At 34.2% G+C, this 27423-nt stretch overlaps 1 protein-coding gene across 1 annotated transcript in view; it reads left to right on the top strand.

Annotated features, from left to right (window-relative positions):
- RALYL (RALY RNA binding protein like) overlaps positions 1–27423 on the top strand; it is a 572389-nt gene that overhangs the window by 309863 nt on the left and 235103 nt on the right. Inside the window, exon 3 of the mRNA XM_044682437.1 lies at positions 11711–11743. Within this exon, the coding sequence (XP_044538372.1) occupies positions 11711–11743 (33 nt within the window). The remainder of the gene's footprint in view (positions 1–11710; positions 11744–27423) is intronic.

The raw sequence follows: 27423 nt of genomic DNA, 5'->3' as shown, positions 1-27423 counted from the left end.
GCTCTAATGTAGGGGACTCCTGAGGAAGTGTCTTTATAGTGTGTTTATCTTATTTTGACTACCTTGCCAGATGTGATCTGCAATTATCAGTCTGCTGCTAATGCATTGATATAAATAGCAGGTACAGATGACAGCTATTGGTGAGATCTTCCTAGACAAACTTCTAAAACTCCAGATTCAGTTTCTTCCTGAATAAATCTTCTCATCTCCCTTCTTCTGTCTTTATTAAATTATAAATGATTATCCTCTGCCTTGTGTTTACTACATAACAGATTTTGTTCTTTGATAGTTATTACTCTGTTTTCTTCCAAAGACATAATTTTTCTATTTCAGAAAATTGTGTTAAAGATTTTGTTTTTCCCTTTGAATGCTGTGTCTTCTTTTGTTTTCTGTGCAATAACATTGTTACTATTTATTTCATAACAGTCATAAATTCAATAAAGATAAAAATCAGTTCCTTTCTACATAAGCAAATATTTATCTTACAAGTCTAAATGTAGGGAAATTTCTTCCAACATATGTTCTAACCAAATGATCATATTTTAAATGGAAGGATGATTAACTATTTTTACTTCTTCTCTCAGTATTTTTTTCCTTTGTAAGTTTCATTTTAAAGACTTAAAGCTGCCAAAAATCACTATTCTAAATAGCTAGTTATCCTCCTTGGAGGTTAAATTTGTTCCTATTCCTATCCATCTTTAATCAATCACATTCACTTCCACGAATCTCCCCTCATAATCTTTAAACATACTCAAAGTTCACTTATGCTAAGAGATCTTTATTTCTGCACGAGTAGGATCTGAGCTAATATTCTTGTGTTATTCCCTACTTCAATATTTTCATTACCCAATTGCTAAAAGAACTAGTTTATTTTTGATACTTTCACAATCATACTGCCCATTCCGTCTAGTGAAAGGAGCATTTACTATGAAATCAGAGGTTCAAACCCTACCTCTGTCACAAACTAACATTATGACTTTAGGCAAGTCATTTAATCTCCTTAAACCTCAGTTTCCTCATTTATAAAATCAAAAGTTGAACTAATTGACCACTGAAATCTCGCTAGCTCTAGAGCTATGGTTTTATCATCTTCTTGTAATCTAACTTCCAAGTCTCAAATGATACTTCTATCTTAAAAGTTCACTGTTGACCTCCTGATTGCAAAAGTCAATAACTTTGCCTCAAGGCTTTTATTCCATGAACTCTTTTTTTGAATTAAATTTTTTTCCAGATTACATGTTAATACAACTTTCAACAATTGTTTTGTGACGTTTTGAAATCCGTGTTTTCTCTCTCTGTTTCCCATCCCACCAAGTCAGGAGGCAATACAATATAAGTTGTACATCTGTTATTATACAATACTTATTTCCATATTCATTGGTTTTTTAAAGAAAATGTATATTGCTTATACTAGAGAAAAATTCATGGAGGAAATAAATTTTAAAATAGCATGCTTCTATCTGCATTCAGACTCCATCAGTTTCTTCTAGAGCAGTGAACAGCCTTTTTCATCATGACCCTTGTAGTTGACTTGGATCCCTAAATTCTATAAGTGTCTAATAATTATTAGCAATTATGCATCACTATAAATTTTGCAAAGATATAACAGGAATCCCAGATGTAGGGAGATCACTACATTATTACTCAAAAATCTAAATTACTTCTCATAATCACATAGCTTAGATTGCAAGTGTTCTAAATATTTTGGGAGGGGGACCCTTTATAATATTTAACAGAATATTTAACAAAGAAATTAGCCCTTCCTACTTGAGAGTATCAATTTTGGACATACTGAGTTTGAAGTGCCAGAAGGACATGCAATGGGAGACATGTAAAAGATATTAAAAGATACTGGTTTGTAGCACAGTATATCAGGGTTAAGATGTAGATTTGTTATCTTCATCCTTTTATAAATTCTGCAAAGACATAACAGGATCCCCAGGTGTAGGGAGATCACTACATTATTACTCAAAAATCTTACAGATTAGGAAATTGAAACTCTGAGAAATTAAATTACTTCCCATTATCACATAGTTCATTTTGCAAGTATTCTAGATATTTTGGGAGTGACGCTTTATAATATTTAACAAAATATTTGACAGAATATTTAACAATGAAATTAGCCCTTTCTATTTGAGAGTAACAATTTTGACATACTGAGTTTGAAGTGCTGGTAAGACATGCAGTGGGAGACGTGTAAAAGACATTAAATGATATTGATTTGCAGCACAATATATCAGGTTAAGATATAGATTTCTTATCTTTGTCCTTCAATCATCTTTTCCTTTTTTTGCTTCTTCAATATCTTCCCCTCTACCAGCTGTTTCCCTTCAATCTGGAAACTTTTAAGTTTCTCCTTTACAAAAAAGAAAAAAAATAATTCGCTGTATATCCTTTTGAGGTAAGCAGCAGTTTCCTGATGCTATTCACCTTACCCTAACACAGGCTTTTCCCACACAACTCCTGTTACCCCAATCTTCTCTAGTGGCTTCTCTGGTGAAGCATCTTCCCTTCATGGAACTCATTGGTTCCAGAATCTTGATGAAGCTTTTTGGCCAAGGGCCAATAAAAAGGCCAAACCATGTGGGCTCAGTGCCTCTTAGTCTAGGTAGGTATCGGAGACCACACAAATTACTATACCTTGAAAAAACTCCAGTTTCCAAATGGAAATGGGAGGTGGCGGGGAGGGTTGTTTACCAAGAAGCTAAACACCAAGGTATCTTTGCTGCTTATGCTTTTTGTCTATCTTTGCTATTTTAGAGCAACGTAAATATCCTCCTTTATTAAATGTTCCATTGACTTACAAGTGCCTCATTTTTTTCCCAATGTCAAAACTATAAGGCAGAATGAAAGAAACCAGGGCTTTGCAAAATTGCAAAAAGTGGTCAAAGACAAGGATTTGCAAAGGAGGGTCTGGCCAAATGCACAGAACTTTTTATGGACCCTATTCTGGAATGGTAGGACTACTTAAAAGGAGACACATGGAGGCAGTTGGGATCTGTTGTTCCTGTTCTCCAGGAGGAGGAGAGAGAGAACTTCCTCTAGGCTGAAGGGTTTTGGCATAAGGGAAGTTCACTTACCTGTCCCTGAGAACTGGTGGTTCCTGAGTTTGAGAGATCTGAAGATGCAGAAATCCTGTCCATCCCTGTCTCCAATTTCCCATCTCCCTGTGATCTTGTAAGTGTGATACTGTTCTTTAAGAGTTTCCTGACTGATGTGTGTGAGAGAGAGCTGGTTCCCAGAGAAACCCGTCTGTGAAGAAGAGGCTTGCAGCCATCTTGGACTTGCAAAGGATTTCTGATGAACTTTTAACTAGTCTTTCATTAATTTGAGGACCAGTTAGCACAGATTAGCTAGTTAGTCTGTGTTTAAGAGAGAGAGTCAGAGCAGTGAAAGTGTAGTTGAAAGAGCTTTGAAGACCGTGTGAGGGACTCATAGGAGTTGGGTGGAGAATCTAGATTTTAAAATTAGGGACTCCTTTCCCCTGGTCCTCCTCCTTCCTCTTTTACTTGGATATAAAATAAAACCTCAGTTACTGTTTTTACCAACGTTTCTGAGTGTTAGATAGCATTTTGACTTACAAGTTGATATTCAGACCTGCACAGGCCTGTAAAGCTTAGTCACTCAGCTATATACCAACAATAAGTCTACAAACCTTTCCATCTATATTATCAACATATTTCAAAACCGATCAGAGGGGAGATAAGGAGAAAAGGAGAGAGAGAAAAAGAGAGGGGGGAGAAGGGGGAAAAGGCAGCTAGGTGGCTCAGTGAATAGAGAGCCAGATCTGAAGTTTGGAGGTCCTGAGTTCAAATCTAACCTCGTATACTTTCTAGCTATGTGACCATGGGCAAGTTACTTAATTCTAATTGCCTAACCTTTATTACTTTTCTATCTTGAAAGTAATACTTAGTATTGACTCTGAAACAGAAAGTAAATACTTTTTTAAAAACTGAACTAAGAAGGTGCAGGCTTTAAAAATGGTTCTACCTTTCAACCTGTTAACTTTCTCTTTCCTCCTTCTCTGCTAAACTCCTATAAAAGATTACATGATCAGCTTCTAGTTTTTTACCACTCAGTCTTTCCTTATACTTCAGAAATGAGCTATAAATAGAAATAAGTTTTTATTGCCAAATCCAATTGTCATTTTCATGTTTTCATCCTCTTTGGTTCATCTCTCTATGCTTTTTCAGTGATGAATAGCTAATACTTTTAGGTTGGTAGACAAACTTCTCAGGGTAGAGAAAGGCATTTTTATTTTATTTATAGCAAGAAACTTTTGTCTATGATAACCAAGCATTTGGTTTTCTTTTGGTGGTCCTTCCAATTTTTCTTCTCCATAATGAATATTTGACCATGCATTCTCAGTGTTCTAGGCAAATCTCTACTGTAAATGGTAGAAGAAGCACTACTGCACTGGTGGAGGCTGTTTCCTCATCTGCAACTAAACCAATGAAATCATGGTTCTGGTCCCTTATGCAACTCAAATAATGAGAAATATTAAAATCAACCAACCCAAGAATTCCTTTTCTCCAGAATAATTTGTCTTTCTTGATTTTCCCATATGATCATTCATGATGAGCCAGTAAATAACAAGTTCTGCTCCCAGCATAGTACTGCCCTCGATAATGGAGGAGAAATAAAAAATGTTAAAGTTACAACCCTGCTCTCATGGAACTTTAAAGTCTAATGCATTTGTAAATACTTAAGTAGCAAGATGAGAGAATAATACAATTAAAAATATTTAATATGATGTGTGGTTAAGTAAAACAAAATAAGTGAAATAAATATAACCAGCATTTTCAGTTCTTAAAGGACAGAGATCATTAAATGTTTAGAGTTTCTTGGAACAAAAATGAGAGCAAACTGGCTCTTGAAGGATTAGCTGTAAGAAAAGAGCCAATAAATCTTGAGGAATCCTAGTGCACTTAGAAAATGCTGAAGAAACCAGCATTAGAGTCCTTCAATGAAAATGCAATCAAGAAGGAAAGTTGTAGGAGATAACTTAGGAAAGATAGTTTGAAACTAAACTGTAGAGCACTTTGAATGACAAGCTAAGAAGTTCAGATTTTATCCTGCAGGAAATGGAAAACCACTGAAGATTTTGAGCAAGGAAGTCTATGATGAAAAAGGTATTGGAGGAAGATTATACTGGTAATGAATGTGGAGGTCTGTGTACCATGACTGAAAGCTTGAAAGTCGTCTGGGGAGAGATGTCAAATACTCAAGCTGGACGATTTATTGGTACCCATTCCTTGCCAAGGGGTGGTCAGTGAATTTCTATTTAGGATGATGATGTCATCACCATATTTGCTTCTCTGTTTTAAATAGAGTCTGCATCTTGTTAATTAGAAACAGCAACTTTATTGATTTATGCATATACCCATCTAGCCATCTAAAAGAAAAGGGGGGGATGCACTCTTGGAGAATTTTGTATGTGCCAGATATTAATCATGAATGGAAGAGAACAGCAAACACTCATTCTGATGTGAAAATCATCTTAAGACAATTACCAATTTTTTTACACTTCCAGCAGCCAAGGGAGTGGAGTAAGAAATGCTCCAAACTCATCCAAACCCACCTTGAAACAATTTTTGGAGCAATAGAGCCAGTAATAGAGTGAAGCAGGGTTTCGGCCATAGAAAACAGAGATAGGAGGAGGACCCCATCTCGCTGGGATAAGAGGGAAGTTGACTAAATCAATGAAATTATGGTTCTAGTCCCCTATATAGCTCAAATAATGACAACTCAGATGATGACAAACTGCCCAGCACATGTTGAGGAGTAGGAGTTGCAGCCTGATGCAAGCACAGTTGAAGGATTCCTGAGTGGAAGGAGCAACCTCATGGCCACAACATCCAGAGCAGTTGGAGTCTGAGGAGCAGAATCCAGCTCAATCTAATGCATGTGGTACCTACAGATACCCAGGGACAGTATTTCCTCTGCCTCAGGAGGGGAGCTGAGCTTCAGCATATAGATATGGTCATTAAAAAAGCCACCCAAAACAAGCAAAAGACAATGAAAAAACCTGATCCTGGAAAACTATTTCAACAATAGGAAAAACCAAAATGTAAGTTCAGAAGAGTAAAGCAATGTCAAAACAGAAATATGTGAAGTCTCAAAGGCATATGTGAAAGGATGTCAGGCCCAAAATGAACTCTAAGAAAAGCTCCAAAAGAGGATCACAAAACAAATAGGAGAAATGGAAGAAAAATTGCAGACGGAAGGACAAAACCTCAAACAAGAAAATAACTCCTTAAAAATTGGAATTGCACAAATGGAAGCTAATGATTCCATATGACATCAGGAAACAATAAAACAAATGCCAAAGAATGAAAAATAGAAGACAACCAAATAGCCCTATTTCAGTTAATATTGCCTTTGTGGACACTTCTATAGTATTGTAAAGGAGTAGACAACAAAGAAAGATTGTCGGCAATTTGCTCTGGCTTGCCCTAAAGACAATAAATCCCCTTTTACTTGAATGATTCTACTGAGTATCTCAGAATTTGTAATGATAAAGCCCAGACTGAAAAGCCAAATTTATGTCAGGAAGTACTATGTGGTTCCAGGGCTGCTGCCATCTCCATTGTTCAATGATCATTATACACCCTCCTAGGGCCTGCCGTACTAGGACCTTACACTTCTTCAACCACATTGCACAGAATAAGCCCAGGAACAAACCCCAAGAACATTTTCACTCCTAGTCCTTCCAAGCCTTTATCTTCTGCCCTTCCTTTCTACTGTGCCATCTGGGGCCTTGCTCCATTATTGACAAGTACTCCCTTTTATAGTTCTTCCATCTTTGTGACTATCTGAAGTCAACCTAGTTCCTGAAAACACAGTATCCTTTGTAACTCTCTTTAAGATTGGCTACACTGTCTTTCTATTTTCTGACAATAGGACTGGAAAGAGAAAACAAAGCATATGCCTCATTCTCCTCTACCACTTTAAGGTACTTCCTCTGCCCCCATCTCTTAGGTAACACCTTTTTTCCTTTATATTTCCCTCTATTCTGTCTAGATTTATACTGTTAACTTTTGTGGCTCTCCAAGTTTCTAAAAGAAGTTCAATTCTTGTTTCACAGTTTTCTTCTTTCCTTTCATCTTTACCCCCTTCAAACACCTTGGTCTCCTAGTTCTTCAACTTTCTCAACTCCCATAACCTCTTCCTCCAGAATATTTCAAATATATTAGGGAATTAATAATAATAATTCATTTGTATGGTTCTTTAAAGGTTTTTCAAAGTGCTTTATACATGTTAACTCATTTGATTCTCTTAATAACTTTTTGAGGTTGATGCCATTATTATCATACTATAGATGAGGAAACTAAAGTAGACAGTGGCTAAATGATACTCTCTCATTTTGAAAAATATGCATATGGAGGACAGGAACATTTGACTTCTTTCTGTAATAAAGTGCAGGTAGTAGTACTATGTCTTTGTACTCTCCATAAGATGTCAGGACCATGGACAAAAGTGATCAATAATAAGCACCATCACTCCAATTCTCCCTTCAGGGAATATGACTCATTCAATTAATGGCTTATTCCCCTGTCTAGCTACTCTCTCCAGTCATTCCTTCCCACCGCCTGTATCAATCAAAATCTCTGTTAAAGGGTTTTAACCTTAGTAAGTAGATTAATTGAATTAGGTAAAGGTATAATAAAATGTAAGTATCTTGCCTGTTTATTATAGAAATTTCAAATGTCTTAAGTAACCCAGGTCAGAATCTCACTTTTAATGGAGCTCAATTGGTATAAAATTAGCATAAATTCCATATACTTATCAAAACTCTCAACTGATTCCTGGTATAGCAAAGGATTTAATGAGTTAACGTTGGATAGTCAGCACTGGTAGGGAACCAGAGTCTCTCCATGGATTGAATGACTGTAGAAAATGCCACAGTTGCATGTGCTAGTTCTCCACATTTTTGCTTAGCAGTTCAATCGGACGGGAACTTTCTTACCATTCTGCTGTCATTACTGCATAGTACTACTCATCTCAGTATCTAACTCATCGTCTCCTCACCAATGCATCTCTCCAGGGGAAAAGATCAAGCTATGTATGGGGATATTTCCCCCTTTCTCTTTTACTCTCTAACCTTAACCTTGAAAAATGTACACACCCAATGATATCCATGAGTCACACAGCCCTCAGACACGTATACAAACATCTCTCCCTCCCACACAATACCAACATCAGAACTCATGTGGTCTTTACCATAAAACCTTATGTGAGATGAAATCTGTGAAGAAAGACTTTCATTCCCAAACACAGACCCAATACATGTCTACCAACTGATATTAGTCATTAAATCCACTTTGAAAGTCAGAGAAGTGAATGAGGTAAAACCAAATTGGTGTCATATCCACTTACCTCTCTGAAACATTCAGATAAATAAAAAACAACACTAAAAAATTTATTACCTATGAACCATATAAGCCCATGCTAGGTTTTGTGAGGTATGAAAAAGAAATTAAAGATGTGCTCTAATAGAAATTATGAACTAATTAAGTAACCAAAACACTCCCTTTCTCCTTCCCTCCTTCTCTCTCTCTCTCCCCTCTCCCACCATGGTTTAAAATTATAGGACAATAAAAAGTACAATGTGGAAAATGCTAAATTGTGTAATTTGCAGTATAATGCATATAGGAGTTTAGAAATTTGTGCTCAGCTTTCAAGAAAATGTTGAATTACAGTATTCCAAGTTAATAAAATAATTTATACAAAGCCTTGAGGCCAGACATAAGTTTGAAAGTTTAGAGGAGAGTGAGAAAATTGACCTGATTAAAGTAGAAAATATTTTGGGGAAACTGTGGAAAATAAGAGCCAATGTGTTAGTTGGGCCAGATTAGGAAGAACTCTGAATGTCAGGCAATAGAATTTAGATTTGATGCAGTAGAAAATAAAGAGCCACTATTTTTTTAATCAAGAGATGCATGTAATAAAAGCAGCATTTAAAGAAAATTAGTCTGCTAATAGTATGAATAGTGAATTAGAAGTGGGAAAAGACCAGGATCAGGATGACCATTTAGAAGTAAAAAAATATGAAATTATACTACAGCCCTTGACTCCAATGATTATATTAGGAATAAAGAAGTTGAAGCATATGGAAGAAACATTTAAGATGAAAATCCAATGATTAACTGAAGATGGAAACCATTAAATCAGCAAACATTTACTGAACTCCTACTATCTGACAAGAACTATACTAGGTATTTGGGATACAAAAACAGAAAGTTAAGTAGGATATGTATATGTCTGATAAGGAAGGAGGGCACCAGTAGTCAAAAGAGATCACAAAAGACTTTATGTAAAAAGTTGTGTTTGAACTCCATCTCTAAAGTAAAGAGGGATTCTATGAAGTAGAGGTGAGGGGTAATTGTATTCCAAATTTAGAGTTTTCAAAACACAGGAACAGAAAAAGGAATGCTATATATGAGGAACAAAGATCCATTAAATCCAATTTGACTGGATCATAGAGTACAAGAAAGGTAGTAACTGTATAACAAGCCTGGAAAAATAGGAAGAGTCCAAACTGGAAAAGAATTGCCATAGGAGTTTATATTTTTTCTCAGAGGCAAAAGAGAACCTCTATAATTGACTGAAGGGAGTAACTTGGTCAAACCTCCTTTGAAGGAAAATCATTTTGACAATTGTAGGAACCATGGATTGGAGTGAGGAAAGATTTCTGATAGAGAGCAATCAGGAGATCACTGTAATAACACAGACAAGATCTGATGAGCCCTTGAACTGAGGTGACAACTCTATGATTAGTGAGAACAGTCTATATGAGTAATTACAATAAAAGAGGAAGAAGAATAAAAAGGATTGCAAGGTTATAAAATTGAAGCGAAATGGTAAATACTTTATATGCTACTCTTAAGACTCTTAAGTCAGCAAACAGTTTAATATGTTAAAATCTTTTTTGTCTCTGGGATAGAGTTTAGGTTAATTATTAACAGTAGCATCATGGGGAAGGAACCCAAAAAAAGTTTATAAGGTCCCTTTTGATTATCATTATTTTATATATTTGTGCCTTTGCAAAATTGTAGAGAGAAACAAATTTGTGTTGGACCTTTTTGAGAGTAAAAATTTCTAAAATCACTAAAAGTACTTCTTGTATTTGACATAAAGCATCTTTAGATACTTATGAAAAACTTCTTATATTTAAACTTATACTATTTAGATATTTATATAACATCTTAAGCAGCATTTTAATATAAGGACTTAAAATTTGTCCATCCAAATTTAAAAACATTTACAAAAAGAAAAGAAAATCCACAAGTACCATTTTATAAGATCTGAAGTCTTAGCCTGTCAATTAGGTAATTGGTTTACTCCTAGGAATTATTGGCCTAATTCATATTATCATTTTTCAAGCTATAAAATATAATAGAGATTAACTGTTATATTTAAAATATTATATTTTAATTTGTTAACATGTATTTTAAACATTAAAATATATCATATATTAAAATAAAGAAACAGAACCTTTAAAATGTGACTTACCCAGTGTTATATGGTACAGCTAGTTAGTATCAAAAAAAATACTAGAAAGTTATTGGCTTTTTTTTTTCAAGTAAACCCTTGTTGAATATATGCATCAAGTGATATCCCTTGTTTTTAATCTATAATTTATATTTCTATAGCAGAATATTTGAAGTATCATGTGTAACACTGTGCCTACTGTGGTTACTTTTTATAATCTTGCTATTTAGAGACTTAAAAATAAATACAACAGAAAGACATGGATCCTAGATTATGTTTAGTAGAGGTCTAATATGAACTAAGTTGTTATTGAAAAACAATGAATTATGTTTATATTTAGGCTTTCATTGCCAAGGTCAATTTTATGTTCACTACAAGGATTTTTTGCATACAAAAGTATATTTCTTGAGTCATTCTGTAGAATTTAATATGCCTTGTGAAATTCATTTCTTCATATTTATTGTTAAAGCAGAAATGTTAATTAAATAATTATAATTTACAACAAAAAGCAAAATAAAAAGATCATGAATGTGTTACTTTTTCCTAATGACAAATAATCTTGCATTCATTCACTCTTGACCCTGAACAAAAATGTAAATTGTGATAGAATAGACTTAGTTTAAAGGGAAAAAAATCCCAAATTCATTGAAAATAGATTTTTGAAATTATCTATTTTAAGAGAAACAATAATAGCAAAGAATTATCCTCTAAAGTTGATCTGACTATTGATGGATGCAAATTATTCTTGGAAGAAATTACTTCTGAGAATATGTGTAATAAATAATAAATAAAATAGTAATAATAAACCTCATATACTGAGGGAATTAGTGATTGAACTAAAATATGGGGAAATGTAATAAAAATTCCTTCTCATGATAAGATCATAAAGAGATAGAATATCATCTCCCCTACAAAGAAGTTTCCCACAAACAGTAAATATACTGACTATTATTATACACTGACTAAATTTTCCTTTAAATGAGAACATTGTTCCATTTCAGTTAGATTCCATATTATCCCAGAGAGAAATCATTCTACTTCACAATGGGTGAACTAATTTAATATTTTATGATTATTCAGAATTGCTAAATTATGTATTTATGTACCAGTTGATGCAATAATTTTACTGTTTCCATGAAAAGACATCTTGTAAATGCTTAGCATATTATTTATTTGCAGTGTATATATTTTAAAATATGTGTTATTTACTTGATAGACTTGAATCAAAGGAGCCATTCCTGTCTGTTGGGTGAGTATTTCTGCAAATCTTTTCTCACCACTGATTGTTTAACTCAGATAAATAATAGGCTCCTTCTGAGATCATGTAAACTCCATATTCATATGAACTCATATGATGCATGCTTTATTCATATATCAACATAGCTGTCTTTGTTTTGACAATTACTTTATGAAATTTTGCTATTAAATATGTACAGTGAATAATTTCACATCGATAATTCATTTGGTAAATGAATATAAAATGTTATGTCTCAATAAAACACAACACAAACCAAATTAAAAAGATAGATTTCCGTTGTAAAGGTAAGCTTTAGTTTTGTGTGTTTGTTCTCCCAGTTCCTTTGAATCTAAACATTTCTGTCTATCCAATTTCTGTTCTCTTTTTCTCTCATTCTGTCTAATTCAGTGTTGCTTCCTCTCTTCTTCTCTAAACCTGTCTTCCAATGCTTGTTCTTTTCCACTTTCCTCTTATCTCACTTTCATCTCCCCAACACCATCATATTGAATGCTGCTCTGAACACACAGAGGAAGAACCCTGAGGCATATAAAGGTGAGACTTCAAGCTAACCATCCCTGGTACTTTAACTGCTGAATCTTGAAATAATTCTGAAATTCCAATTGCTCTCACAGAATTCATTATATAATGGCATTGCTGACAATAGTGTACATTTGTCATTATTGGAATCTGAAATTCAATGAATATTTCCTTTTTTGTCATTGAAAAGTAAAATTTGTGAAAGATAAAAGTTTATTCTGATTAGTAGCTAGTCAATAAGCAGGTGTTAGTATTTTTGATGCCTAGCACAAGGAAATATAGTATTGAATATGAAGAAGAGGACATAAAATCTCTCTAGGGGCTTGCTTTTAAGAAAATTTCAGGGTATTTGGCAAAAATAGTGTTACATTTGTTAAAAAAAAAAAGTTGAACTAGTGCCTACTTGTTTAACCAAAAACAATCCAGGAAAGGCTTTTAATTGGAAATGATAGGGATTACTTTTTCTCCATTATGCTTGTATTTTTATTTATAGCCATCAAGTGCAAAACTCACCTTTTGAACCAGTGGAATTCCTTCTTTCCTCCAAGCTTCCCAAGAACTACTTTTAAGAAGTTCATTTCCTATAACAGTAAAATAAGTGGTAGGGAAGGAAGTAAAGAGAAGGAAACATATTTGTTGACTGGAAATTTTTTTAAATAAAAAAATAAATGAGTTTCATATAAACACTTTCAGCAAGTTTTTTCTCCATATTTTGGTAATTGCCTCATAGTGCAAGAATAATTTGAAATATTTAATTTTCCAATTTTCATTTTCTCATTAGAAGAGATTAAAATAACAATTTGTGTCTCACTTTATACAGGGTTTTTGTTCTGTTACATTTTGCTTGTTGATGTTTACTCTTCTCATGAATTAGTCTGAGTTTATTCCATTTTTTTCATAACATCCAGAACACATTGCCACATAACTTTGTTTTGCATATTTTTGACATGTTTAATAACCTTCTTGAAACCTTAGCCAAGATCTTAACCCAGAAGCATGATAGTTGTTTGCATAGACATTCTTAATTATGTAAAATTAAGCCAGTATTTTAAGCCAGTGTTTGTATCAGTCAGTACATGTGGAAATCTCGTCCCTCAGAAATCAAAGCATTAATCAACAAGTGATCATATTGCTCATCACTGACTCTGTATCTCATATTTTTCCAATAGCTTAGCTTTCAATGATGTGTTATGTAAGATTAAAAATTAATATACAATACTCCAAGTATTACATTTTATAATAATTTTATTAATAATAACTTGAAGTAGAGGAAATAAAAACCATTAGGGGAGAGAGAGAGAGAAAGAATAAAAGGGAGAGAGGGAGAGAGAGAGAGAGAGAGAAAGATAACCTGACTTCGGACAGGGGGAAGAGGAGGAGAGCATGGGAAGAAAAAAAAGGTGAGGTTACAGCAAACTTTTATCACCAAAATGTAAGGACACAGCATGGGGATGAAAAAGGAAAGGATTCTGGGAAATGAAGCCAAGGGTACAAAATTATATTTACAGTTATGATAATAAAGTTCTCTGCTGTACTTACACAGGCTTTGGGGTGATAGAAATTGGGACTGGACCCCCATAATTTAACCAGCATAGGGAGTTTCAAGTAGGGCTTCCATTGAGGACATTCCATATCAGTGCAGTTGTTCACCTTATATTCTTAGAGATGTTGCCTAGAGCACTGAGAAGTTAAATGATTTGCCCTGGGCAATATAGCCAATGTGTGCCAGACAAGACTTGGATCCAGGTAGCTTCAATTCTCTTTCCATTGACAGAATACCTTTTTTGGTATACTAACTGGAAGTGGTAAATTATTTAGCCCATTGACAATGGTTTTTACTACTCTACTATGGATTGTTAAGTGACATCAAAATGTGATTCCATTTAAGACAATTTCTGTCTCTACTAGTTGAAAAAAAAAAAAAAGTCTATTACAGTAGGACCTGAACCAGTTAAAAGTAAACTATCTCAAGAAGATGCTTTAACTCTTGTAGGCCACCAGGGTCTTATTTAGTTACTTCCTGCTTCACTGGACTATTACTGTTCTATGAGGCATATTAAGACATAATGATCCCAATGGCAGTCAGGAAACTGAATTATTATTAGGCTGGCACTCCACATTAGATCAGAAAATCAAGTTTTACTTTTATATGCAATGCCTAGAGTTACATCCAATCACCAAAAGATTATTTTTATATGGAGAAGAAAGAAATTTAAATGGAAATTAGCCATCAAGTAAGAATAACAGATTATCAAATTGATTTATAAGCACCAATAATTATGAATAAGTTTTGCAAAATGGAAGAAAATATAATACAACTTTAATATATGTCTTAATTAAGGTAAATGTGTGAGTCAGATTTCTTCCTTGATACCTATATATATTAACCTTTTCACCATGAAAAGTAAGGTTAAAAGGGCAAATGTTAATTTCAGCAGCAATAGTTATAAATCCAGAAAGTCTCAGCACGTGAAGAAAGGTTATTGAGCTAAGTTCAGAATTTCAGGTTTTTAAGCAACATTAGATTCACCATGGAAATTTCACTGAATATCAGAATAAAACAGAACTTAAACATATGATCTAACAATGCCCCACCTTTACTCCTAGGCAATAACTGAAAAGTCTTAATCCTTTATAATCTCCATAATACACCTGCCATATCTTCATGGGCCTTAAAGACAACATGAGACTCAGATCCTTATCTTCCTTCTTAACTGAAAGAAGGTATTGGGTCCTCTCAAATCTAGCTAGATTAAACTTATAAAGGACCAGAAACATACAAAGTTTACTAAGTTTTAAGTTTTGAGATGTTCCATGTATGAATTATCTTTTGTACTACTATATACAAACATAATAACACATATGTATATGTGTGTGTTCTAGGAAATTTTAAAATTCTTATTTACTTTTGCTTAAGCCTGAATAAATTTGGAATTAAAAACCAAGTTCATTTTTTATAATTACATTAACTGAGTGATAATAGTTATGATTATAATAATCCATCGAAAAAATACCTTTAATGTGACACAAAATAAGAAAGATACTATAAAAATATTCCCAAATTTTCTAGGGTATCTTGCCTAGAAAGCCAAAGCCTACATTTCAAAATATAAAGGCCCTGGCAACCTACTCTATATTTCCCTCATCACTCATCATCTAAGGAAAAGATATACTTAAATTGGAATCATAATACAGATTTCTCACTCTAAAAGTGATTTAACCAATGTCTGACTGTGGCAATATCTTACTAATCTCTGTAGTGACCCAGTTATGTGCAAGATACCAACCATCAACAAATTCAATTCAAATTCATCCCCCACATAGCTGAAGAATTTGTCTTCCTTAAGCATAGATCTGACCACATCACCTCTCTAACTCTCATTTAATAAACTCCAGTTACTCAAATATAAAATCCTTTCTTTGGCATTCAGAAGCTTTAATGACTTGACTCCCTCCCACATTTTCAGGTTTTTTTACATCTCCCTTCCTCCCTTCCCACCATGACCACCACTTTTTTCAAATCCATAGTCACAGGAATTTTTATTGTTTTTCACACCTGACACTCCATCTCAAAGAGAGGTATTTTTGCTGCTCCACTCCTTGCTAGACCACCCTTCCTCTCTCCCTACTGGCTTCCCTAGTTTCCTTCCAGTCTCAACTAAAATCCAGCCTTCTATAAGAAACCTTTCCCAATATCCCTTAATGCTAGTACCTTTCCTCTATTGAATAGCTCTAATTTAATCTATATATAACTTTGTTAGTACATAGTTGTTTGCTTGTCATTTCCCTCCACACCCCTATTAGGCTCTGAATTCCTTAAGAGCAGGAACTATCTTTTGCCTTTCTTTTTACTCTAGAGCTTAGCACAGTGCTGCCAGATATTAGTTGCTTAAGAAATGTTTATTGACAGACAGATTGAATTTAATATAAACAACAGAAAAAATGGAAGGAAGGAAAGAAGGAAGGAAGGANCTATCTTTTGCCTTTCTTTTTACTCTAGAGCTTAGCACAGTGCTGCCAGATATTAGTTGCTTAAGAAATGTTTATTGACAGACAAATTGAATTTAATATAAACAACAGAAAAAATGGAAGAAAGGAAGGAAGGAAGGAAAGGATGAAAGAAAGGAAGAGAAGGAAGGAAAGGAGTGAGCAAAGAAACAAAGAAACAGAAACAAAGAGGAAAGAAAGGATTCATATTCTTATAAAAACTTATTATCTAAAGCCGAAGCAACTGAGGTAAACAGGATTAAATGATTTGCTCAGGGCCACAAAACTAATAAGTGTTTGAGGCTTTATTTGAATTCAGAAAGATGAATTTTCCTGACTCCAGGCACTCTATCCTTGTGCCAACTAGCCACCACTTACAGGTATTAGTATCCCAAATTTATTGATGAAGTAATTCAATTTTGAAGAGTTTAAGGGAAGTCTATCATTATGCAGCTAAAGGAAAAGCAGCATACAAAACTAACTATCCCAAAGATCAAACATCTCAAGGCCATTAAAGAAAAGAAGGGAAAATAGTATAAAGGGCAGTGGAGAGATAGATGGTGGTAGGTGTGAGAAAATTGCATCAGTGGCTCCCAAACTTTTTTGGCCTACTGCCCCCTTTCCAGAAAAAATATTACTTAGCATCCCTGGAAATTAATTTTTTTAATTTTAATAGTAATTAATAGGAAAGATAAATGCACCTTTGTGGCATTTACCGCTCTCCTGGATCACTGCAACACCCACCAGGGGGCAGTGGCACCCACTTTGGGAATCACTGATATAACCCAAGGATCAGAAAACCATGGCCAGGGACCAAATATTGCCCACCACTATTTTTGTATGGCCTGAGAATTATGCATAGTTTTTACATTTTTAGATACAACAAATATAAAAACTATTCTTAACTTGTGGTCATAAAAAAAAAAAAAACTGGCAGGGGGACAAGATTTGGTCTATTGGCCCTAATTTAATGACCCCTGAGGTAACCGGTGGGAAATTCTGAAGAACAGGAAAGATATTATCAAGGAATTGTTTGACAAAAAGAGAAGATGGGCTGAAACAAAGAATGACAGGTGGGCAGACAGAGTGCTGCCCTCGTATTCTTACAATGTCAGGATAAGATGAAAAAGACCTATAATATGTGTGGGTGGACAAGTGTAGAGTGAACTTTTGGAGAAAATAGATGAGTCATATAGAACAGACAGACTTAGATAAATTGTGAACAGCATCATTGAAGAAAACTCTAAATCTGATGAGATCAAAGATCCATTTTGTCAGTTTAGTTCAGCAAAAAGATAGATTTAGGTATAGAGCATACTAGTTAAGAAGATTGTTAGTCATCAATGTGATAGATCATGAGTCCCTGAGTTAAGTGGAGTAGAGGGTTGTGGAAGACTAAATGCAGAGGAGGAGATAAACATAAAGGATAAGGAGGAGATGAAATCAACAAGGCACAGAAATTGATTGGAAAAGGGGCTTAGATAAAAGGAAGAGTCAAAGATGATGCTCATATTTCAAAATCAAATGAGAAAGGATAGTGCTACCATCAATAGAAAAGGGAAATGGGAAGATGAGCAAGTTTGGAGGAAAAGATAATGAGTTAATTTTTGGATATGCTAAGCATGAGGGTTGACCACATCAGGGTATCTGAGTTGACTATGGGAAACCCATCAAGACCATCTTTTCACATGTACAGTGTACCCTACAATTGTAGGAATTTTTGGTCCTGTCATTTTGACTCTATTGATTCCTGACAGTTTCATTCAATAATCATTTTCTTTATCAGAGAAAAGAGAAGCAATATTACAGTTGATAATTTTTACCTCCTCTCCATGATCCTTTACCAGATCATCCTAGCCACCTGGATCAGTAGTCATATTTTTACCTAATCAAACTATTTTTACCTGTGTAGTTTTTTTAAAAATTTAAAAATTTTAAGTGGCTTTTTTCTCCATTCTTTCCCCATCTCAGCTCAATTTGAGTTTGAGCACTTCTTACACTATTCTTACAAGAACACATTTCCCTCCTGTGTTCATTCCATTACAAAGAACAGTTTGTCATTTCTTTACCTGTTTTTAAAAATCTAAAATTGGTTGGAGCATACCCATCATCTCATTACTACTTATTCTCCTACTTATATCTCTCCCTTTGACCTTCAAAATTTTATAATGATTAATATCTCACCCATCACTTGCTAGCCCCTCCTATGGAAAGGTTAGGCATTTAGATGTTAATTCACTCTGATATCCAGGAATTCCTTTTCCCCATACCTGCAGTATGTATCAGATTATGCCAGCTTTCATCAATTTCAAATTGCGAAATCTAATGTAATCTTTTGCTTCCTCTGACCCAAGTTCCATCATATCTACTTCAGCAACTAGTTACTCTTTGTGGGTTATATGCAAGTCAAAAAAGCAGTCCTCACTTCCTCTTATCTTTCCAAGGATAAAAGAATCCTGTTCAAGTTATCTTGACTTTCATTTTGGTCTTTTTATTCCTAACCCATAGCCAGAGTAAGAAAGCATGTGACAAATGTTTCATAAGCTAAATTGAATTGAATCATGGCAAGAGAAAAATATATTAACTTCCCAGCTTTTGGTGAAAAAAAGAATTTAAAGTGGATATCTGGATTATTGAAGTTTCCTACCACCACTATATTTTACTTCCATGCAAGACTTGTGATTAGAATCTCAGAATTAAAAGGGACATCTGGGACCATTTAAACAAAGCCCTAGTTGAGCAAGAATTTCTTATAAAGGGATTATAGAGGCAACTGGGTGGTTCAGTGAATAGGGAAAGAGGCCTGGAGAAAGGAGATTTGTTCAGTTACTTTTCAGTCATGTTCAACTCTTTGTGGGTTTTATTAGCAAAGAGACTGGAGTGCTTTGCCATTTTCTTCTCTAGATCATTTTACAGATGAGGAAACTGAGGCAAACAGTGTTAAGTGACTTGTCCAGGGTCACATAGCTAATAATTGTCTGAAGCCAGATTTAAACTCTGTAAAACAAGTCTTCCTGACTCCAGCCAAGCTCTCTATTCCCTGCTCCACCTTAGTGCCCAGAAAAAGAAAGACCTCATTTCCATTCTAGCTTCAGACACTTACTAACTTTGTAACCCTGGGCAAAGCACTTGGCCTCTTTTTGCTTCAGTTTCCTGAAATGTAAAATGGAAGTTGTAGTGACTCCTATATTCCAGGATTGTTGTGAGGACCGAATCAGGTAATATGTGTAAAGCACAGTTATTGGCATAGAGCAGGCAGTTAATAAATGCTAGTTTCCTTCCATCCTTCTAAAACATACCTAACAAGTCTTTCTTTACCTTTTGCTTGCATTCTCACATAAAAGGAAGGCCAGTACCTCCTGAGGCATCCCATTCTTCTAAGTTTCAGAAATTTTTTCTCTGCATCAAAATCCAATCTGTCTCTTATAGCTTTTATCCATGCATACATTTTTTGATTTCTAGAAACAAGCAGAACAAGCCTAATCATAATTGGGAAACTAGGCCTTTGATTTCATTGATTTAGAGAACTTCTGGGTGAAGAAGCTCCCTCTACTAATGTACAGCATCACTTCCCCTGCAATGTATGGTCTTAGGGAAGTTGACTAGAAAACCAAGTTTTAGTAACTTGTCTAGGGTCACACAGATAGTATGTGTCATAAATAAAATTAAAATGTGTCTCCCTGGCTTCCAGACCAGATCAACTATGCCATGTTCCCTTTCATTATTATAGCATTCAATTTTGCAAGAAGCTTTATATATATTGTCTCATTTCAACCTCACAGCAAGCTAGTGAGGAATCTACTACAGGTATTATTATCTTTATTTTTCAGATGAGGAATTGGAGTCTCAGAGACCTTCTGTGACAACTTCCTTATACCACTAGATAGACTCAGGATTTAAACCCAAGTCTTCCTGACTCTTTTTCAAGATTGACTTTAGTTTCCATAATTCGCTTTGTTAACTCCCATAGCTCTATTTAGAGGAAAACCATTTTTAAGCATGTAAAAATGTCTTTAGACCAATTTTTTTCAAATCTTTAGATAATTTTAGGACTATAATTAGACTCTTTAGAATATGCATTATAATGTGATAATCTTTACCATTTTACCTCCATTGGTTTTCCATTTGAGAATTTTTGTTTAATGATATAATAAGCTGTACAGTATTACATTACCATTTTCTTTTAAATCTCTACATCATAACTGCTTTTTTATCCTCTAATTCAACTTCACTATGCTTTGCCTGAAACAGAGTATTTAATTAGGCTAAGTTATCCTTTTAAAATTGATTTTGTTTTTATTTTAATTAGCTAGAATTTTTTTAAAAATCAGGGAAATATGAAGTCAAGTATTTCAAAGTAGGTTATGAAAAATATTATATAGAAAGACTTTGTAGGGTGAGTCTTTTCTTATAAAAATCTACTGCAAAGTGTATTATAGATCATGTAGTATAATCTGTTCATTTTTCAGATGAGGAAGTTGAGTTTCACAGAGCCAGACAGACTCTGTTGCACCAAAAGTAATAGTAATATTTCCTGAATTTGAACTCAAGTTGTCTGCCTCCAAATCCATTGTGCATTCCACTCTACCAAGGTGCCCTCTCCTTAATGCTTTATGTAAGAGATTTTATAATTTATCCTCATTTAGGACAAACAGAATAAGCTGAGACTTTAAAAACCAAGCTGATATGGCCTAGAAAATATCCCTAAAGAAAACTAGGCAGTAAAATTAAAGGATTAGAGAGCACAATGTTATGTTTTCTTATCACTTCAATTAGAATGTTAGAAGACATGAAATGATATATGAATAGCAGACTGTGTAAATTGTATTCAAAACCAGGATTTAAGATAACTGAGTTATGAGCTTTTGGCTAGAAATGGGGTACTCATCACAATGATTGGGAAGAACGTGCTTGGCCAGAGATTAACAACCTAATTTTAGGCTGAAAATTGGAAAGGGATGGGGCATGGGAGTGGCATGGAATAGTAGCCACATAGCACTTTATTAAGAAATACTATAAAAGACATCTCAGATGTTAATAATGAACAACAACAAGTGGAGGAGGTGTTTACTAATTTCAGGAGAAAATAACAGAAAAAAACAATTCTTATGATCATAGGAATATGTGAATGCTGGTTTATAAAGTATAGGTAATAAAATGAGTTTGAAAATGGGAATAATATGAAGGGAATAGGATAAATGTTTAAGTGCCTACTCTAGACCAGACAGTGTTCTAAGCAGTTTACAAATACCGCTTTTAATCCTCATAACAATCCTGGGAGAAACAGGCAGACAGAGGAAGTAACTTTCCCAAGGACACATAGCTAGTAAGCATCTGAATCTGGATTTTAACTCAGGTCTTCTTGACCCTAAATCAGTACTCTATTCATCAGACAACTTAGCTATCTAGAATGTAATGCAATCAGTTAAATATGGCCATTTAGACATTACAAAAACAGTGAAATGAGCCTCCTAACTTGAATATGGCAATTAAAAGAATTTCTATTACTAAGTGACACAGGAGGGGTGACAAAGAAGTATCATATATTAAAAATTAATCATTGAGTGAAAATCCCTGAAATAGAAGGAGCAAAGAATAGTGGATAACAATTTGATGAGAAAAAATAGAAGGAACATTACAATTGAAATATTCCATTTTCAGGTGAAAGAAATTTCTTAAAATCACCAAAATGGAACAGAAGCTTGATACAATAGGCACATTGGCTTACATTTCCATAGTACTTCAAAGTTTACAAAGTGATTTCCTCACTCTCACCTTTTTTGAGATAGGTGGTAATTATGGAAGTCTTCAATTACTTAGACATCTGTCACAAGGACCATTCCAGGCAAAGTAGAACCGTTGATGAATTCTTAAATTAGCTGGCAGATAATTTCATCTCTCACAGTAGAAGAAATTTTAGGGAATTTATTACTATAGACCCAATTCTGACCAATAAGAAGGAACTAATTAGTGAAATGAAAATGACCAGAACTTCATATAACCACATCATCACTGGATTCTTGATATTCAAAAGGGAATACTGAATGTCACTATATATTTATACATTTTAGGAAATTGGATTTCAAAGAATTAAAAGAAAAAAATCCATAAGTCCTGAGATCATAAAAAGAGAGCTGAATCAAGAAAGATAGAAGTCTATCAGAAATTTTTTCTAATACCACTATGAATTTTTCTAATGAGGAAAAGGGGGGAACCTTCTAGAGTGACTGATATGGTTTCACAGGTAACTTTAATGAGCTCGGATTTTAAAAGCACATGGATAAAGATGGAAGCTGGGGCACAAGATCAATGGCCAATACAAAAGAGGCTAATGGATCTGTAAGAGAACTATCAGGAAGGCTAAAGCTTATTCTCAGCTATGACTAAAGAAAATATGAAGGTTAAGGAGAAGGGCTTATTTAATTTAGTTGCATTAGCAACTTGCTGATTAACTGGATATAACATTTTGATTGGAAAAACATCTGTAATGGCATACCGACCTCATTCCTATATTGGTCAACATTTTATAAATATTTTATACTTAGATGTAGAAAAAAAATGATAGTCTGAAAGACCTAGAAGGAAACCTAAAGATCATGTAATCTATTACCCATGTCATCATTTTACAGAGAAGGAAATTTTGAGCCAAATGGGGCCAAGTGACATATCCACCATCATACAATCAATGTGTCATTATGAAAACTTCTAACAAAATGCTCAGAATTCAAACCAGTGCTCTCTGCTCTGAGAAAAGGTATTAAACTCAAGGGCAGCCCAAACCAAATTAAAATCGAATTAGGAAACCCTAACAAATTAAATAAAGTTAATATATATATATATAACTGGGCAACTAGACAGGACAATGGATAGAGTATCAGACCTAGAAGAGGAAGGACCTGGGTTCAACTGCAGTGTCAAATAATTTCTAGCTGTATGGCCCTGGGCAAGTCACTTAATCCCAGTTTCCTACCCTTTCTACTCTTCTGTCTTAGAATCAATACTTAAAATACTTAGTATTGATTCTAAGACAGAAGATAAAGCTTTTAAAAAAAATACAACACAGATAATGTTAATTTGAGGTTTTCTGGTAAGGATTTGAACTCAGGTCTTGCTGACTTCAAATTCAGCATTCTGTTCACAACGCCCCATAGCTGAAAGTGTTAATCATGAGAAAGAATTAATGAGTTAAGCATTCACAGCAACCTTCTTTTATATAGGAAAGTCATGTGGAAGAAAAAACAGACTATTTTTTTTCTACATGGCTTCAGAAGATAGAATTTAGAATCGAGGCCATTTGTTGGGAGTGTTAAGTAGCTTTTGTCTCAATTTAAAAAAAAATAGAACTTCCTTTGAGGTATCTAAAATGGAATGAGCCGACTTATAAGATAATCCCCTTGTACTTCAGTTTTAATGCGAATGGGAAGAAACTTTCAAATAGAAAAGGCATCATCAAAAACAAATTTGCATGAGGGTTACTGATTAAAATATCTTAGAAATTTCTTAGATGGCAAATTGATAAGAGAATAGAACCATGTTCTGGAAACAGCAATCTAGAAGTTCAACAGTGTTAATAAGGTCTAAGGAGATGTTTCAATGGAAAGGTAACCTGAAGCTTTAAATGTGTGCCTCTGACAGCATAGAATCAATTACACATTGGCTGAGCCTAGAGGAGAAATTCAGAATATCAACTTTCTCCATGTCTCCTAGGGAAAGGAAGAAAAGATAGCAAGCCAATCTTCTCCACCTCAGAATTTACTTTTGTTTTTCCAAGCGGATACACTGCTGCCTTAAAATTAATGATTCCTTTAGGAAATTCACATGTTCATTTTTTTTTGCCTTTGGTGTTCTTCGGGCTACTTCTCTGGAGACTACACAGACTTTCTGGAGCACTATTTTTGTAATCGAAAGTGGTTATTCTTTCAGGCCTGATGCCACAACTGTAATTTTAATTTATCAACCTGCCACTCAGTGAAATGCTGGAGAAACATTTGAAAACTTAAACCCATCATTTATTTCTGCATCTGTCATTGTACCTTTCTGCCCTGTCAAAATCATTTAAACTGCACGATGATGACATGTACAATATCACCAATAAATTGGGTAATCAATTGTGTGTGTACATGTTGACAGTAGTGTGTCTCGAATGCGAGGGCTTCTGAATACTTTTTTAAGAAGAGGGAACTCATTACTCTTGAATGAGAAAATGCCATAGAGCCAAAGAGTGAATGCCTTTCACAGTCTGTACAATTAAGGGATGCCTTGGGAGAGGAAGATTCTGATTGAGACGGGAAATGGTTTTCATTTCTTCACTTGAATATCCTCCCCCGGGAAAAGTAAGTAATTGCAAATTACATTAGGCAGAAATATAGCTTAACATAGAGGGAAGTAAAGACACAGAACCATTACATAGATTTATTTAGGTTCTCTCTGTAAGTGAAGCAGCAGTACAGGGTTTCATTTCTAATGGTCTGTCAAAGTAGCACTATGAGGGCTTTCACCACTGTCTGCTTTACGGCTTTATAATAAAGTGCCATATTAAGGCAAATGTTGCAATTTGCATAAAGAATTGGCATGATTGGTTGAAAAAGACATCATAAATCATAAGCAAACTAAATGTTAAAACAAGGCCCAAAATTTCATTTAATAAGCACATTAAGGCATTTAAGAATATTTGTAAATGCTCCCACATATGATTTTCAAATCCATGCAGCTACATAAAAAGTCTGAAACATATTAGTGATTTGCCATTTCATTGTTGTGTTTTCCCTCCTCCCCTACATTTTAAGTAAAATCATATTGTGAGCAGTATCCTTTGCACATAACATTTAAATGTAGATGTTTAATAAATGCTCGTTGAATGAGTGAATAAATGAATGAAATATCCTTTACACTGTAGATAACCAGTACCACCTACAAGTATTTTCCTCTTGTATCTAGGAAAGTTCCATTTAAGAAGTACACAATGTAGGAGTGCAAATAAATCTAAAATAATATATGCATAAAAAACTAAAACCGCTTGAAATGTATATAGATAACTCTACTACCATTGCTCTCCTACTTTTAGGAGTATTACAGTAGGTTGAAGAATCTGAATAGAGAAAAGAGACAAGAGAATCTCCTCACCAATGCACATTCTACACCTAAGCATATTCTGTTCCCAGTTTCAAGCCACATTGGAAAAATTCAGTATAGCATCATTGATATATGGAGAGAATATGATTAAACTAGAAATTATCTTAAAGATTATACTGGAAATATATTATCACAGGTAGTGTTATTAATTCATATTGAAATTATACTTCATCCTCTATGTATTTTAAATTAGCTTTGTAAATAATGGCTTTGTCATTGTGAGAAGCAAAATATGTTGCATAAGTAACAAAACATTATCTCCTTTATATTTATCCCTACTTAGGGCAGGAAAAGCAGGTTAATCATTTTTGTGACCTGAAAATATAGTTGTAATTATTTTTCAGATGACTTAAATTTATCCAGATGCATTAATTTTTATTTTAATTCCCATAAAAGGAGATAATGTGCTGTTATGGAAACTGTGATCTATATGAGTTAAGTGACTGAGGTTCAAATTCTTTGAGAATGATCACAGACAAATCCACAACTAAAGAAATAAAAGGAGAGACAGTTACTCACTAATCTAAACTAGCATTTCCTAGTTAAGCACCATGATTCAAGTGTCAGATTTTCCCAAACAGGTATCAGAGGAGTTGGAGATGGAAGAGCAAGGAAGAAGGTAGAATTTTAGCTCAAATAGGAGCAAAGTATCTCAGGGTGAAGAAAGTCATAGAGGAAAAAACAGGAGCTTTGTTTCCAATTGGAAAGCATCCGGACATTACTAGATGTTAGTATGAAGGAGTAAGAGACTTTTTCTTTGCCTATACATCTTTTTTTAAATATCTTCAAGCTTTTGGAGCCTGTTCATAAATTTATAGTTTTAGTCAGATATATCCCAACCACATTGCTGAATGTCCAAGCAAAAAGCTCTCTGAGGCTCAGTTTCCTCTTCTGTAAAAACAGAATATTAATATTTTTATCACGTGCCTCACCAGGGGTTGTTGTAAGAAAAGCACTTATATTTTAGAAATATGAACAACTATTATATCTAAAATTACATTTTCAGTTGGGTCCTAATGTATGAAGGAATGCTTTATATTCATGATACTCTTCTCAGAGGACCTAAAATATTGTTTGCTTTTATATTATTCAATAAACTCTTACATATTACTAAGAAATGTAAAATAGGTAGTATTACTATGTTAGCCATGTGAAAACTGAGGTTGAACCATAGAAATGGAAACAAGACTGAAGCCTTTATGTTTTATCTTTTATTTTATTTTAATAACAAATTTCCTGAAGTTTTCTGAAGTTATATGATTCATGTTTTCTTCCTCTTGTCTTCCCTACCCCCTCCTAGAGCTTTTCAAGCAATTCAGTCTGGGTTATGCATGTATTATCATGCAAAACACATTTCCATATTATTCATTTTTGTAAGTGAATAATTTTATAAAGCCCAAACCCCAAATCATATACACAAATAAACAAGTGATAAATCATATGCTTTCGTCTGCATTTCTACTCCAACAGTCCTTTCTTTGGAGGTAGATAGCATTCTTTTTCATAAATCCCTCAGAAGTGTATTGCTGTTAGCAGGAAGACCAAAGCCTTTCAAAAATCTAATGCTCCCTGTATTCTAAAGTGATTTGAGATCTAAAAATTCATTTCATTCATTATATACTTCTGAATAAAGGCCCTATTATTCAGGAAAATCATTATTCACCTAAAATGTTAGCATTGTGGTAACCATATTTGCATTAGAAAAACTGCTGACAATTTTCAAAACCCTCACTTCACAATTTAATACAACTCATCCAAACTCTGGAATGGTTGATCTTTTTTTATCAGTTACAAAATTTGTCCTTTTAACTAACTTTAATTACATATTCAAAGTGCAAAATGTTTCTGATTCATTTATTCATTCTATTTAGCTCTCCAGGGCAAATCAATTACACCGTCCAACCTATATCTGCCAGAAGTAACAAAATATTTACAGAAGTCATTGAAGTCATGCATGATTCATTCCTGAAGAGTTTGTCTGAAGAAAAATACTGTTGACCATTGGTGGGAGTTTCCAACTTACCATGGCAACTGAG

This window comes from Gracilinanus agilis, chromosome 1 (genome assembly GCF_016433145.1).
Source record: "Gracilinanus agilis isolate LMUSP501 chromosome 1, AgileGrace, whole genome shotgun sequence".
Taxonomy (NCBI): Eukaryota; Metazoa; Chordata; class Mammalia; order Didelphimorphia; family Didelphidae; genus Gracilinanus; species Gracilinanus agilis.
Note: the sequence above shows the minus strand (reverse complement) of the source record. Positions and strands in the feature narration are given on the sequence as shown.